Below are 15,194 nucleotides of genomic sequence, written 5' to 3'. Positions count from 1 at the left end.
AGATCATTCAAGGTCATTTTATTAATATGTATCACACACCAAATTAAGCAGAATTGCAGATGAGGCAAACCTCCTAACAATATAACTGTTTTGTTCCGTTTGAAGTTAAGCAAAAAGCTACACAGCATATTATCTGTGCTCCTACACCACGGTATCGAAACCCGGTTTCTAACATCGCAAATCCAAAGATATACCGGTGTGCCACTGGTGAAGACAATACACTACACTTACATTTATCATATAACATTAATATTAAGCCTGATCCATTTTTAAACACTACATTTTTTATCTGGTCCCTTAGGAACTTTTTAAGAATTAGAAGAGTGTATAATTACATTATTCCAACCACATTATGTTTATCACATCAGTTGCCGACGACGTGTTTCACTTAGTACAGAGATCTTCAGGTTGACTGGGATACAACGAACGCAGTAATGGTTGCAAACACCATTTATATAAGCTATACAATAACCTTATATACTCTTCTAATTATGAAAAATTCCTAAAAGAATAGACAAATAATGTAGTGTTTAAAAATGTAAGAGGCTTAATACTAATGTTTAATGACCAGTATAATTGTAACCGTATTTTACCAGCTTGTAAAAGGATTACACACCATAATAAGTGTTATGAAATGGTGGTGAACAGTCAACAGCTGTTTTCAGATTGCTGCCAAAATATGTCAAATGCCAACACTGGTTGTTGCTCTTGAGATGTTTGAGCAGTAATTCGTAAATGAGTCTGTAGTAAGTAACCGCTGAAGTATATTTCGTATTGTCTTAAAGTGCGACTATAAAACCGTTTGGAATAAGTTATTAGAATAATCAGTATAATACAATAACAAAAACCACAATAAACAAGAGTAAATCGGGAGAAGTATCAGGAACTCAACTTATAGAATTGAAGTATGTAAGTATTCATATTCATTTGAAATAAAATAACTAGAAGTTATTGCAACGATATCAAATATGTATACATTATGCCACATATAGTTAACTGATAATAGAAATACGTGTGTCTATACAATAGGCCTGCATCGTATGTTCCGCTTCAAATAGTTCTGACGTAAGACTGTCATGTCATTTCCTGCAGAATGACCATTTTTCAGCCTCCTTTTCAACAATCTGATTGTACAGAATTCCATAGCCGACTTGAACTATATGTCTGTGTTTGAAATAGCTTTAGTTAACAACTGCTTAAGATATGCAATGGTTGAATACGATTTCATTTTTATTTCGTATCCCGTTTGGTCTTGCTTCAAGACGAATATTGTTATCGGTTGTATTGTGTACTGATACCTGATATACTAGCCTTTCGAATATTGTTATCGGTTGTATTGTGTACTGATACCTGATATACTAGCCTTTCGAATATTGTTATCGGTTGTATTGTGTACTGATACCTGATATACTAGCCTTTCGAATATTGTTATCGGTTGTATTGTGTACTGATACCTGATATACTAGCCTTTCGAATATTGTTATCGGTTGTATTGTGTACTGATACCTGATATACTAGCCTTTCTGTTCTTGGATACTTAACTTTTACAAAACCCCACATTTTACTCACCACGACTTGGACACGTCTCGTTGCAAGTGTTTTTTTGGATCGTTCTGGTGTCTCAAGTGGATCCCATTCCTTTGCTGTTAAGTACAGAGAATGTGTCCGCCTAGGAAAATTTGATCTTTATTATCCTAGTGCATGAATATTTTAAACCATATAGAACTTTTGCTGTGTTTTTGTCCACATTCGTGCATTAATATTTTTAATGTACATCCTCACCCAAAATAATTCCTAAAAAGCTTTTAACAAAAGTCAGTTTCTAGATATTATAAAAAGTGAAATATTAGTGTTACATTCGTTATAATGTGATTAAGTTTCAGCATTTTCATTAAACGCAAATAATGTTGTCAATTTTAAAGATTTATTTATCCTCTTTGGCCCCACAGTGACTCAACGGTACGTCTGCGGACTTACAACGTTAAAAACCGGGTTTCGTTACCCGTGGTGGGCAAAGCACAGATAGCCCATTGTGTAGCTTTGTGCTTTATTCAAAACAACAACAACAATTATCCTTTTTGATGAAAAATTAAAGAATGCACCGAATCGAGAATTTGAAAATGCGCGAACCTCGTGCAATTAATTTTTTCTTTTTTTTCTTCTTGATGTTTGCTTTACTTTTCTTATCGGTTTTAAGGTATTTATTTTTATTTAGGTAAGTTCTATTACAAATTTAATCATTGACAAAAGCCGTAATTTAGAAACTGTATGATTAGGTTCAAGGTTTTCGATCCCACACCATACATGTGTAATTGTAGTTGAATATCTATATAAGTTCCCCTACAAGATGCTTTGTTCCTGTTATATTCTCAGTTGCCAGTTAAGTAGCTTTATTAACTCCTATGCTTTGTCATTTCTTTGCCCATTCGTCTGTAATTATAATTCATTATATACATCCTTCAACATATAAATTAAGTACTTACATTACATTACCTTTTATAGATTTAAATAAATTCTAATTAATATTACTTATTCTCATACGTGTAAAGTTTCAGTTGAACATATGCACCCATTTTATTTGTAGATTAAGTACCTGAAACAATATGTAGTACTATTTAAGGAACTCGGTTACATTTTAGTCAGGTATTATTATCTTATTAATTTCTATTACAATTAAAGAAACCCCATAATCCAGATTGAAATCGTTCCTTCATATCTATCGCTATTTGTAACTGAGTTTTTATTATCACCTAAGTGAAGTTAATATCTTATATTTACATCTAAACTGTGCTGTATCAACTTCGGGTATCATACCTCGAATTATAGCATCATCATTCCTCAAGCTTATTACTGAATCACGTGTAGTTGACCGCGTTCATAACTTCAAGTTATTTAATACTATCTTTATACTTTTCTTTGTTTATTGAGGACACAGCGATAGATATGTTTTCTTACGAGAAAACACTCTAATCCCCACAATGGAACTTTTAGATTAGTTTTTGATGTTTACCCTTTATATGGGATGAATGTTGTCTGGTCTTGTTTATAATTTGATATATTATTAAAAGTACATTATTTAGACCCAATGGGACATACGGGATAAGTAATCTGCCAGTAAGTTTTTATTCTCTTTCTACATTATTTTAGCTCTTAGCGACACTACCTACTTTTGTATTGCATTTATAACATTATGATAACCTGTAAGTGAGACTGTTTGTAGTAATGAATTACGGTAAAAAGATCGTCTTTCCAGTCGAAAGTTTCTAGTTATAGTTATAATTTTATAAGAATTGAATCAATTTAGGGAAGTGAGAATTTCAGTGTATCTTGCAGAAAAGAGTAAATTGTGTTCAAACTCAGTCTAACTTTAATGGTGAGAAAAACACACGTGACGTGACAGCGCTCCTTGATATTCATTTTATTAATAGCTCCGTGTCTGCAACATTTTTTCAGTATACATATGCATGTTCATAGATAGCAATTTAAATTATAGCCACAGCAACACTACCTCAATAAGTCTCAGAGTTCCATTTTGAATAATAACACACAGTTTTATTGTTTCTCAAGTGTAGAGGAAAAGTTACCTGTATAATGTTGTCAATAAAGGCTTTGCTGATTTTGTAATGAACTATCTAGCTTACAACAAGGGATTGCCATTAACAGAACGCCACGCCGACTTGGCTGTTTTTCCCTAAGGTGCTTGGCGCGTGCATGTCGACAGGCGAATAGGAAGCTAGCATGATACGCATGTGTCAACATAAATCACGTGACGTCAAAAGTTACTGTGAACAGGTGCACATGTAGGATGGATGGCCAAAACTGTAACAAAGGCTCGTCAGCAGGAGAACCAGAGACCGTCTGACCAGTTTATCCAACTAGTATTGTTGTGTAATATTAAATACCGTGGCTCGCCCAGCCTCCTTGGCCGGAGTGATGTCCGCCATGAACAGCAAACAGCACATGGTTTTGCCTTCTCATATCAACACTGGCACCGGGACTTGTTTCCCAACATACAGGTCTTCGGACCACATGAGACGGCATTGCATGGGTAATCCGCCGGTAAGTTTGTCTTTGAATCCTAGTTACGTATTCTAGACTACAGAGAGTGTAGTATAGTCGTCTGTTAAATCGTTGTTATTTTTTGTGTGCTTGCATTTAACGTCAAGTAACAGATAGATCTTTCTGGTAACTTACTATTGATCTGTAGAGTCGTGTAGTCCTAAAATAATATGAAACTACGGTACTTATTCAGAATTAATAAGCAGATAACACGAATTAAAATGTTGGGAAGTAAATCACATGAGAGCTGGATCATTAATAATTATAGTAATATATAATTCAACCATGATTACTGTTAAATATTAAACAACCAGAAGTTTAAATTTTTTTATTCCTGTCCAGTGAACAATAAATAAGTTTGATTGATACATTGAAATGTCAAAGTGCATTTGGGGACAGCTAGAATCACGAACACACAACTGGCTTTATATTTAAGAAAAAATAACATGAATTATTTGTTTGAAAAGATTTATCTATAACGATTTTATGTAATAGAGATATCTTTTGTCTGACAAGCTACTGGTTTTAAGGAGTTTGAATCAAATCTTATCAGGTATTTTAAAAAAGTGTGATATCAACTTTATGCGAGATTTTCTTTACTAGTACGACTTGTAACTTTATCTCTAGTAATAGCTAAGTTTTATATAGTGCTATATCAGTTCTTATAAAATAAATGTTTTTAATAGCTTTAAGTTTCTAAATTCTATATCAAATGTTCGCGGGGAAAATACTGCGGTTTGTAAGAAGGTGTTTACTAAAACGGAATAGTTTGACCGAATTAAGTTACGGATTTGTACCGGATTACGTTACGGGTATTTACCAAAACTACAAATTAAGAAACGAGAGTTTACCAAAGCATTTATTCGAATTAAGATAAAGGAGTTTACCAAACTATGTCCAATCGGATTAAGACAGGAGTTTACCCAAATTAGTTGAAAATGGTTAAATTACAGGTGTTTATTGATATAAATTCAGGTTGATTAAGATACTATATTCAGTACAGTCGTATTAAAGATCCTGGTTCTTGGTTGTAAAAGTTACAACCGAAAACACAAATGTTTAAAAAATAATGTAGTGAGGGCTGGTTAGGATTCATGTGTTTGCTAAATATTACTATGTAGCTAGTTTAAGATGTATTTATTTACCCAAAGTTTCTGTCATTGTTTAAGATAAGGCGTACTAACGGTAGATATATATGTGTTTTTAAATATTTTTCTTCTCTTTTTAAGATGAACATGCGAAGTGTAAATATGTGTGTTTCTAAATATTGTTATTCGGTATATCAAGGATACAGCGTAGTGAGGATAGAAATACACTTGTTTATAAAAAGTGTTGTTAAGTGTTTAGAACACAGCGTATTAAAGGTAGATATACATATATTTGTACATATTATTGTTTAGTGTTCACGCTCCAAAGTAGTTAGGGTGGATATACAGGTGTTTGAACTACTGTTATTCAGTTAACTTAGGATACAAGTTAATGAGATTAATATCCCGGTGTGTACCAAAAGTCGTGAATACAGTTGTTTCCAGTTATTTATTTTTGTTCCTTGTGTGATTCAGCCGTGTATAAATGAGAGTGGATTAGGATATAAATATTTGCCGTGAGTACTTAACAAAGCATGTGTATCCTTCAGAAGGATAAGACCTTAACAATTGCTTCTTGCTTTGTTTTGTTTCAAACTGTTACGTATAAGTGTGTTAAAAGTTCCAGTTGAGTGACCAATACACATTTGCTACACACTGATAAGACAATTATTTTCAGTATTTTAGTTGTTGATATGTATTTTCCATATGAATTACGAAACCAAAACCTAGGTAACTCGAAAGCTTCTTTCTCAGCAACATCAGGTTCCTTGTTTAATGACTTATCTTACTTTTTATTTTATTTTCTATGTTTATGATGTATGTTTAAATATGAACGAAGATGGTTTATTACTTAACCTTTCAAGTAAACATTTAAGTTGCACAGTAAAGTGTATGAACATTTGTAAGCAGCTGTAGTAAAACATGACTGATTCTACTGGAAAAAAAAAAATCTAGATTCCTGCACCGAGTTCAGTATTAATAATCACACTAATAAGATGTTCCTCAACGAGTTCGCAGTGAGTTTATACACTTACAACGATAAAATCCAGGATTCGATTCCCCGTGGTGAACACTGCACTGATAGCCGATTGATTATATGTCTTTGCGCTAAAACAAATAAAATACTGTAAAACAGCTTGATGAATACGCTGTTACAAACGTAGTTGATTATAATGATAAAACAAATACAGTTAACTGTACTGATAAAACAAATACAGTTAATTATACTGATAAAACAAATACAGTTAATTGTACTGATAAAACAAATACAGTTAATTGTACTGATAAAACAAATATAGCTAATTGTTTGTTTTTGAATTTCGCGTAAAGCTACACGAGGGCTATCTGCGCTAGCCATCCCTACTTTAGCAGTGTAAGGCATCACCACTTACTGCCAAGTCTTGGGCTACTCTTTTACCAACGAATAGTGGGATTGACCGTAACTTTATAACGACCCCACGGCTGAAATGGCGAGCACGTATGATACGACTGGGATTCGAACTCGCGACCCTCAAATGACGAGTCGAACGTCTTAACCCACCTGGCCATATAGTTAATTGTACTGATAAAACAAATATAGCTAATTGTGCTGATAATTCAAATACAGCTAACTGTACTGATTAAACAAATGTAGTTAATTGTACTGATAAAACAAATGCTTACGTAAGTACACAGTAGTGTACATGATATATAAGAGTTTCATAAAATAGAAGAGTTAGTATACAATAATATATAGTATATATGAAAGTTGTTTTAAATATAGTATTCTGCAAAAGCGTTAAGACAATGTTAAAATTATACTTCAGGTTACATTCAAAGAACAATAGAAGGTAAATCATAGGTTTTCACATCAGAATTTTGTTAATCTTCATATTTAGTACAACAGAAACTCAGTGGAAGTGTTTGAGTTCAGCAAATTTATAGTTAATGTTTTGTAAGGTTTCCTTTTAATTTTGTTTTAATATCTGCAGGCAATCTTTCAGGTATTGTTACAACATTTTTAATCAAAGTGTTCTTTGGGATTTGACATCAAATGTCTCTAGTACGCTCCCATAAAGTTTCTTTGGAAGTAAATTTTAATTTGTCAAGTCTTTGATCTATCAAATCACGCTTTATGAACTGAACTATCCAGCCCGTCTTCATTTCCCATCACTCATAAGACGTTTTAACTATAGTTATAGAACTTCATATCGCTGTTGTTTTGTTGTGGTTAGGTATTTAGAATGTTGATTTTCTATCACCCAACCAAATCATCATGGTCTAACTAGACTCTTACTTCAAAGAAACAAACAAACTAACTAACTAGATTCACATATTTACTTCATATTATGGATCAATGAAGGTAAAATTTCGAATAAATTTATTGTAAGTGAAAAAAAAACAATAAATGAAAAGAAATTCCTGGACTGTTATTTTTCCGTAATGCTAAAAATAAGATTTGGATGGGTTTATGAATTAATATTAAAATTTATGAAAATTGTTAAACAAATGTTTATGATCAACACACATATTTTATTACACTGGCCTTATTTTGTGAAATATTTAGATTACCATATATTTAGAATATTTAAAATTATTTCGAATATTTAGATTAGTCTTTCGCAATAAGCACTGATAAAAACTTAAGATGCTGCATTAGGACGTAATAATATACATAGGAAACAGAAACGAAAAGATATGATTTAATATAGCACTGATAGAAATACAGCTTACAACAATTTATTTTTGGCCTGTGGTACAATGCTTCAATATAGACTGCAGAACACGGGTTAGATTATCTTCTGTAAATTGCTGATACGTGTTTATTATACAAGTGATATCCGGATGTATCTGAGATGGCCTGAACTTGTAGCAGTTAATACCATTAAAAGGTGTCTCTATATTATTGTTTTAATTAATTGAGATACACATTAACGTAGTTTAGACAGTTTTTGGAATACGTTGAGTGCTTTACTGCACTGTTTCGGCAAGAAAAGAAAACACAATATGATACTTTTACACTCACAATAACAGCGAGAAAAGCAGGAAACACTTCTGATACGGTAGTCAGTTTTAGGATATGGACATTTAAAATTTAAAAACACTGGTAGTTTTAATCACATTCATGTACGAATAAAAAGGACTATTCCTCTGTTTTATAAGGTCATTTTATGGCCACACTGTCCGTGTTTCACTATACAAAAAACTTAGTAACAGCTACTGATGGATATGGTTTCAAGTAATCTTGACAGCTATGTAATTTTTATGAAGATTAAATATTTAAAACATATAGCATGCTTAGTACATGCTCAGTTACTATGTCTGACTTACGATATTACATGGTTAATTATGTTTCTTACCGGTGTGGTTGGCGAATGTGTATCTTGGCTGAAAAATAACATATAACTACGCATGACAGTATGTGATTATTTGGAAAGTTCACCCGTAGAATATAACAGATGGTTAATATAGAAATATTGTATGACCAACATTACGTTTGACAAATATTAACATTAACCCTGAGTTAGTCACAAATGTAATAATTTCAGCTTTCTGGATGAACACAGGAAAAGTTCAAGATTTTATAAGTGACTCAAATGTATTAATTGTTGGTTATCTAGTTAATGGATATCTTGTTTTGGTAAGCGCAGACAGCTTTGAAAATGTCTATAGACATAAAGATTGTGTTCTTAAACAGGTTTAATGTGTTAATTTAAAATATAATATTAGTTTGAATTCTAAATTCTACATATTTCTAAATATTTTAGTTTTTCCTCCTTTAATAGTATTGTAATTAAGATTTATAGAATTTTGTATGTGTGTTTGGTCTATAACACTTTAATTTTTAACGAATCATTTTGTATTGATTAAGGTGTTTAAACTATGTTTTTTATATTGGCAGACTTACCAAGAGCTTCGGCCGGCAGTACCATCATTACAAGGCAACTTCTTTCCTGGCTTGGATGACAGCCTGATGGGCCGGGCAGAAGCTCTTGCCGCCGTGGATATCAGCAAGTGCGGCCCCACAATTAGCACAGGACTACCTCTAAAGCATGACATGATGTACGCCCACCATGCTGGGATGGGGGGCGGACACGCTGGTTCTACTAGTCGGGTCCATCCCTCTCAAATGGGGCATCCCGGTATGGACACGATGGATCTGCTGGAGCCACTGTGTCCCAATTCCCTCCCGCCACTGACCCTAACCGCTGAAACTAACGCTGTCAGCTCTCACGCTCATCCACAGCTCCATGGCCCCATCTATTCACACAGCATGAACGGTATGATGAATGGTCACCCAGCGCTAGCTCCACACCACGCTATGGCCATGCACGACACCGACACGGACCCACGCGAATTGGAAGCTTTTGCAGAACGATTCAAGCAACGACGGATCAAGCTTGGGGTAACCCAAGCCGACGTGGGAAAGGCGCTTGCGAACTTGAAACTGCCTGGTGTCGGCTCCTTGTCGCAGAGTACAATTTGTAGGTTTGAGTCCCTCACATTGTCTCACAACAACATGGTCGCACTCAAGCCCATTCTGCAAGCTTGGTTGGAAGCAGCAGAATCTCAGGCACGAAGCAAACGCCGCGATCCAGAATCACCGGGGGTCTTGCCGAATGGAGAGAAGAAACGAAAACGGACGTCTATTGCTGCTCCTGAAAAGAGATCGTTGGAAGCCTACTTCGCTGTGCAGCCTCGACCGTCCGGCGAGAAGATCGCTGCTATCGCCGAGAAGCTGGACCTGAAGAAAAATGTGGTTCGTGTGTGGTTTTGTAACCAGAGACAGAAACAGAAACGAATGAAATATTCAGCTAGTCAACTTTAGGTCAAATATAATAATTTTGACATTTGCGATTAAAGTTTCTTGTCGTTTTGTATGACGTAATATTGTAAATACAGCAGTGTCACATTAATAGTGTTCTGGAGGCAGTTTGTGGTTAGAAAACTACAGCAGTGCCTATGGAAAAAACCTTGAGTGTTTAAGACAGTTTCCACTGTGGCAATTAACAGACGAGTTGAGTGTTTGCGAAGCAGTAATTTTTCGTGGTAAATATACGTGAGAAATATATCTTTCTTCCACTTTATATGATAGCATGGTGAGGGTGAAACTGTTCCCAGGTGATACCACAACCTTTCACAAGTGCACATTACGATTGTCAGAACTTCTAATATCATTTTATGTATCACTAATGGCGATAACCGAAACGCTTAATGTTAAATTGGTGGCTTTCCACTTTACCTTTCCTAAACTGAAAGCTCATTCTTTTCCTGTCTCGCCGGATGTAAAAGCCAGCTCTTGTTGGGTTGGGACTCAGTACAAATTATGTAATTGTGTGAAAACCTGAGTATTTACACTACTTTTTTGCCAATATTTCGATTTAACGATCATTTGAAATGTGACTACATTGACGAAGATGAAATCAACTTACTTTCGCTAAAACTAGAATTATATTTAGTTATGCCTATTCAAGAAAGGATTTATTACAAACACACCTTTTGCAACGAACTTTAACAATTGTTCGTTATATCTTTAAGCAAAATATTACGTTTCATTTATTATCCCAAGAAAGTTGTTCACATGAATGTATTTATCTTTAATTTTATTACGATATAATTGTCCCGACAACAATACGTATTCAATTCACCGTGTTAATTGTTAAAATAACATAGTATGCCACAAAAATAACCTGCTATATTACAGCGTTCTTTTGGAAATATTGAGTATGCTGTAAAAAATTAGATACGTCACAAAGGCACAACTGAATAGGGAATATGGGTTACAATAGTATATCCAACTGAATAGGGAATATGGGTTACAATAGTATATCAAGTGTACAGAAGAGGACATGTGGGATAAGTTACAATAGTATATCAGGTGTACAGAAGTGAACGTGTGGGATAAGTTACAATAGTATATCAGGTGTACAGAAGTGGACATGAGGGATAAGTTACAATAGTATATCAAGTGTACAGAAGAGGACATGTGGGATAAGTTACAATAGTATATCAGGTGTACAGAAGAGGACATGTGGAATAAGTTACAATAGTATATCAGGTGTACAGAAGTGGACAGGTGGGATAAGTTACAATAGTATATGAGGTGTACAAAAGAGGGCATGTGGGATAAATTACAATTGTATATCAAGTGTACAGAAGAGGACATGTGGGATAAGTTACAATAGTATATCAGGTGTACAGAAGAGGACATGTGGAATAAGTTACAATGGTATATCAGGTGTACAGAAGTGGACATGTGGGATACAGTAATTTCTACAAACTACGGTACATAGAATGTAAGACAGTAATAAGATGTACCAAAGTAAACCTAGAGGGCATGTTACAATAATAAAACATAGAAAGTTTAACAATAACATTATCTGTACAATTCTAACGTAGGTTGTTCTTAATTTCTGTTTTGTGTGTTTTTAGTTTATCTTTAAATGAAGGTGGCTCGTGATAAAATAGAAAAGAACTTATTTAATTTAAATTATTTTCACAGTTTATGAAAATACACATGTGTATGGAGAATGTTCAGTAGTCCTATCCTATTGTATAACTGTAGATAGTTGCTTGAATGCTCAATGTACGAAACACATGTTACTAAAATACAAAAGTACTAATTAAAGTGTGTTGGGTTATATTAATAAAGCAACGGGTAAGAAGGGTATATTACTGAAGTCTTGAGCATTGTACTTACGGTATAATACTAAAGCATGATTTACTGAAGAGAGTAGCTGGGGTACATTACTAAAGTAAATAAACAGAACAGATACAATGTACTTGAGGAAGATTGTTTAACAGAGCAGTTGGTATACGTCACTAAAATAAGCGAACAGAACAGTAACAATATATTTGAGGAAGATGTGGCTTAAATAGAGCAAATTGGATTGCTAAGATAATAATACATAACGAATTGGATATGTTACGTAAAAAAAAATCAACAATAGGCAGCATAGATAAGACAAATTCCATAGCTTATCAGCATCGCTGTAAATTGAAGGTATAGTACATTCTCAGTAGTTATTTATAACTTTAGATTTTTCAAATGTTACAAATATATATATATATATATATTTATATAAATTTAACTTGACATTCATAACATAGTGCTTAAAATAAAAACTCGATGTTTTTGTGATATGTATGCGATAAACATACTTTTTAAGAAATGACAATGATTATACAAAACCTCAGCAAATACAACAATTGTTTTTGCATTTGCAGTTTTTTTTAAATATTGTAATAGCAATATGATGTTTTATTTATATCATCACATAGTAAAATATCTGTAAAAATGTTAGAAATCCGAACGTTTAACTAAGTTTTAAAAATACTGGCGTAGTTCCGTACGTTAAAACTAATAACCAGAAATCGCTTCTAGTTTAAAACGAGTCAAAGCATAAATCCAAAAAACAGATTTCCTGAGATCGAAATTTGGATAAGGTGGAAATTTTCAAAGCATATAAGTATTTTATATTAAGTACTAACAATTCGTCCTAAATTACAATATAATCAACGTCCAGGAAGTCGGTGACGTCTTCATGCTACAGACAAATTATAACTAGTATATTAGTTTAATTTAGCTTTCTTATCCATGCGCTTTCATTTTTATTGTTTTCCATAACCTATACGTTATGTTTCAGTGTTTGATTTCATTCATTATTTAATCACGTAAGAAGAAAGTAGAAAAAAATATCTTATGTTTGAGTTAAATTACTGAAGTTTTTTTTTTTCGTCTCCTGAACTTGCTCTTCTGTAACACACGAAGGTCAAATTATCACATGTTTCTTTGATCACAATATTCATTCAGTTTTTCTTCTGTGACCTATAACCTTAACATCTTTAACCTCTTCAAAGAATTACAGAGTTGTATATTTGGATTGTTTTTATAAGACTTAATTTACCACTATACGAGTTAAGCCTTTATTATACTAGGATGTTCAATAAGCTAAATATATTTAATCTCTTCAAAGAATTACACATTTCTATATTTGTATTATTTTTATCACCATAAAAGTTATGTATTTATGGTACTAATATGTCACGTACGTCTAAAATGTGATGATCCACAAAATAAACAAACCGATAACTCGGTAACTTTCAAAACATATTTATTTTGGCTTCGGTGGGGGCTCATCCCTGGTGGCGAAAGTTTAATCTTTTTGAATCTCTTGAGTTGTCGGTTTTCTTATTTTTGTAAGTTTAACCATCATATTCTGCTGCGTTTTAAACATTTTAGATCATTGTTGTTTAATGTTTATATCTTCACAAATTTTGTTCGTATTTATGGAATTTATAAGTTTTTATCATTCTGTTTGTTTGATTGTTTTTGCTCAAAGCTATTTTAAGGATGCCCGCACTTAGTCGTCCCTAATTTTGATGTAATAGGCTAGTGGGAATGCAACTAGTCAACACCCCTCTCCCCAGGTAATTCTTGGGCTACTCTATACCAAAGAAGAAAAGGGATTGATTCTCACTTTATAACGCCCCCATAACTGAAAGGGCGAGCATGTTCAGTGAATGAGTCAAACCTGCGACTCGCAGATTGCAAATTGAGTGTCCTAACCACAAGGCCACTTTTTTATTATAATCTCATTATAACATTATATAACTTTAGATGTGATAAAAATTATTTTTCTTTTTTAAATGTTATTTATCATTATACTCAAAGTTCCCGGTTAAGTCTAATTAATTCTGAACCTCAAAAAAACATGATTTTCTATTTAGTTTTGATATCTACAAACTACTTTTCTTCTTTTACTATCTTTACAGAATCTGAAATTTATACAGAACCGTTCAATATTTTTTTATTTCATCTTTTCATAATTTTTGTTTAACTTTACATTCAAATATTCAATTATCATTTTGTTTTTCTTTGGTTTGCTAATAGTATTAACAGAAATACTTAAAGTGTGTGTAAAACTTTTATTAGGGTTTACGAATCATTAACAGAAATACTTAAAGTGTGTGTAAAACTTTTATTAGGGTTTACGAACTGGAAGAAAACCTTCTTTTGCTCAAATCTTTAAAAAAACAAATAGTATTGTATAAATATTTGATTTTGTACACAGTGTAAAATAATAAAAAACATATACGAGCACATCGAAAGGTGTCTTTTGTCTTAAAGCACAATTACATGAAAAAACGATATATGCTTGATAAAATACAATTAAATAAATATAATTTAATTTACAAGATATGTGTAAAATGAATAAAATACACACTTTTCATACTGCAATCAAAATATTTTTTATATCATTTCTAACAACAGATAGTTTTATCTGTAGTTCTGTTTATTACTCAAAGTTTCATTAAACACAAAACTGTCAAGCATTCAGACGAAAATTGTTTTTGCAATAAACAAAACTACATTTTGCTTATATGAATATTTTCAACACATTTATAAGTAAAATGTTCAGAATAAAACAGTTTTCTAGCTCCAAAATTGAAATGAGTGTTGCGTTTTAAACCATAACTGAATTAAGTCTTGGTGTTACGTCATAGTTAACTCTACAGTAAGATCACGTACCTTTTGCTGTTGAAATAAAACTTATGATGACACCAATATAAAAACGTAAAATACCGAAGATCAATGTATAGTTAATGTACTTATATCAATGTAAAGCCACAGAGTATTTTGATTTAATTTTATCTCATATCAAGCTCCTCTGAGTGAACATTTATTTTACGTATATGACTTCTGCTAGAGATTCCATATTTTGCTGTCAATAAACGATTTTACGCTGAACAGATTTATCTTCCAGCACTTGTCATCAAACTATCCATTAATTGTAACTATAAGCTGGGAAACTTCTTCATAATAAACATACATAGCATCTGTAACACTAACCTGCAGCACATTATTTTTACAATTAAATTGGCAGTTTTATGTTGTATTAGTTATGAACACACATTTACACAGATCAGAAGACGGTTCTTATGATTCATTACTTATGACCATAGTTTTATAGTGTAAAGTTTACACAAAGCAATAAACGGTTTTTATGTTGCAGTAGCCATGGACGTACCTTCTCACAAGTCAATAGAAGGTCCTTATGTTGCATT

General features: G+C 32.8%; 1 protein-coding gene across 1 annotated transcript; it reads left to right on the top strand.

Moving 5' to 3' along the window:
* The first annotated feature begins 3,782 nt into the window (after positions 1 to 3,782).
* Positions 3,783 to 13,905, top strand: LOC143244282 (inhibitory POU protein-like). Its single transcript, XM_076488650.1, has 2 exons — positions 3,783 to 4,059; positions 9,028 to 13,905. Exons 1-2 carry the CDS (start codon positions 3,934 to 3,936, stop codon positions 9,952 to 9,954), a joined length of 1,053 nt encoding a protein of 350 aa, XP_076344765.1. The 5' UTR covers positions 3,783 to 3,933; the 3' UTR covers positions 9,955 to 13,905.
* Positions 13,906 to 15,194: the final 1,289 nt, after the last annotated feature.

This window comes from Tachypleus tridentatus, chromosome 2, assembly GCF_004210375.1.
Source record: "Tachypleus tridentatus isolate NWPU-2018 chromosome 2, ASM421037v1, whole genome shotgun sequence".
Lineage (NCBI taxonomy): Eukaryota > Metazoa > Arthropoda > Merostomata > Xiphosura > Limulidae > Tachypleus > Tachypleus tridentatus.
Note: the sequence above shows the minus strand (reverse complement) of the source record. Positions and strands in the feature narration are given on the sequence as shown.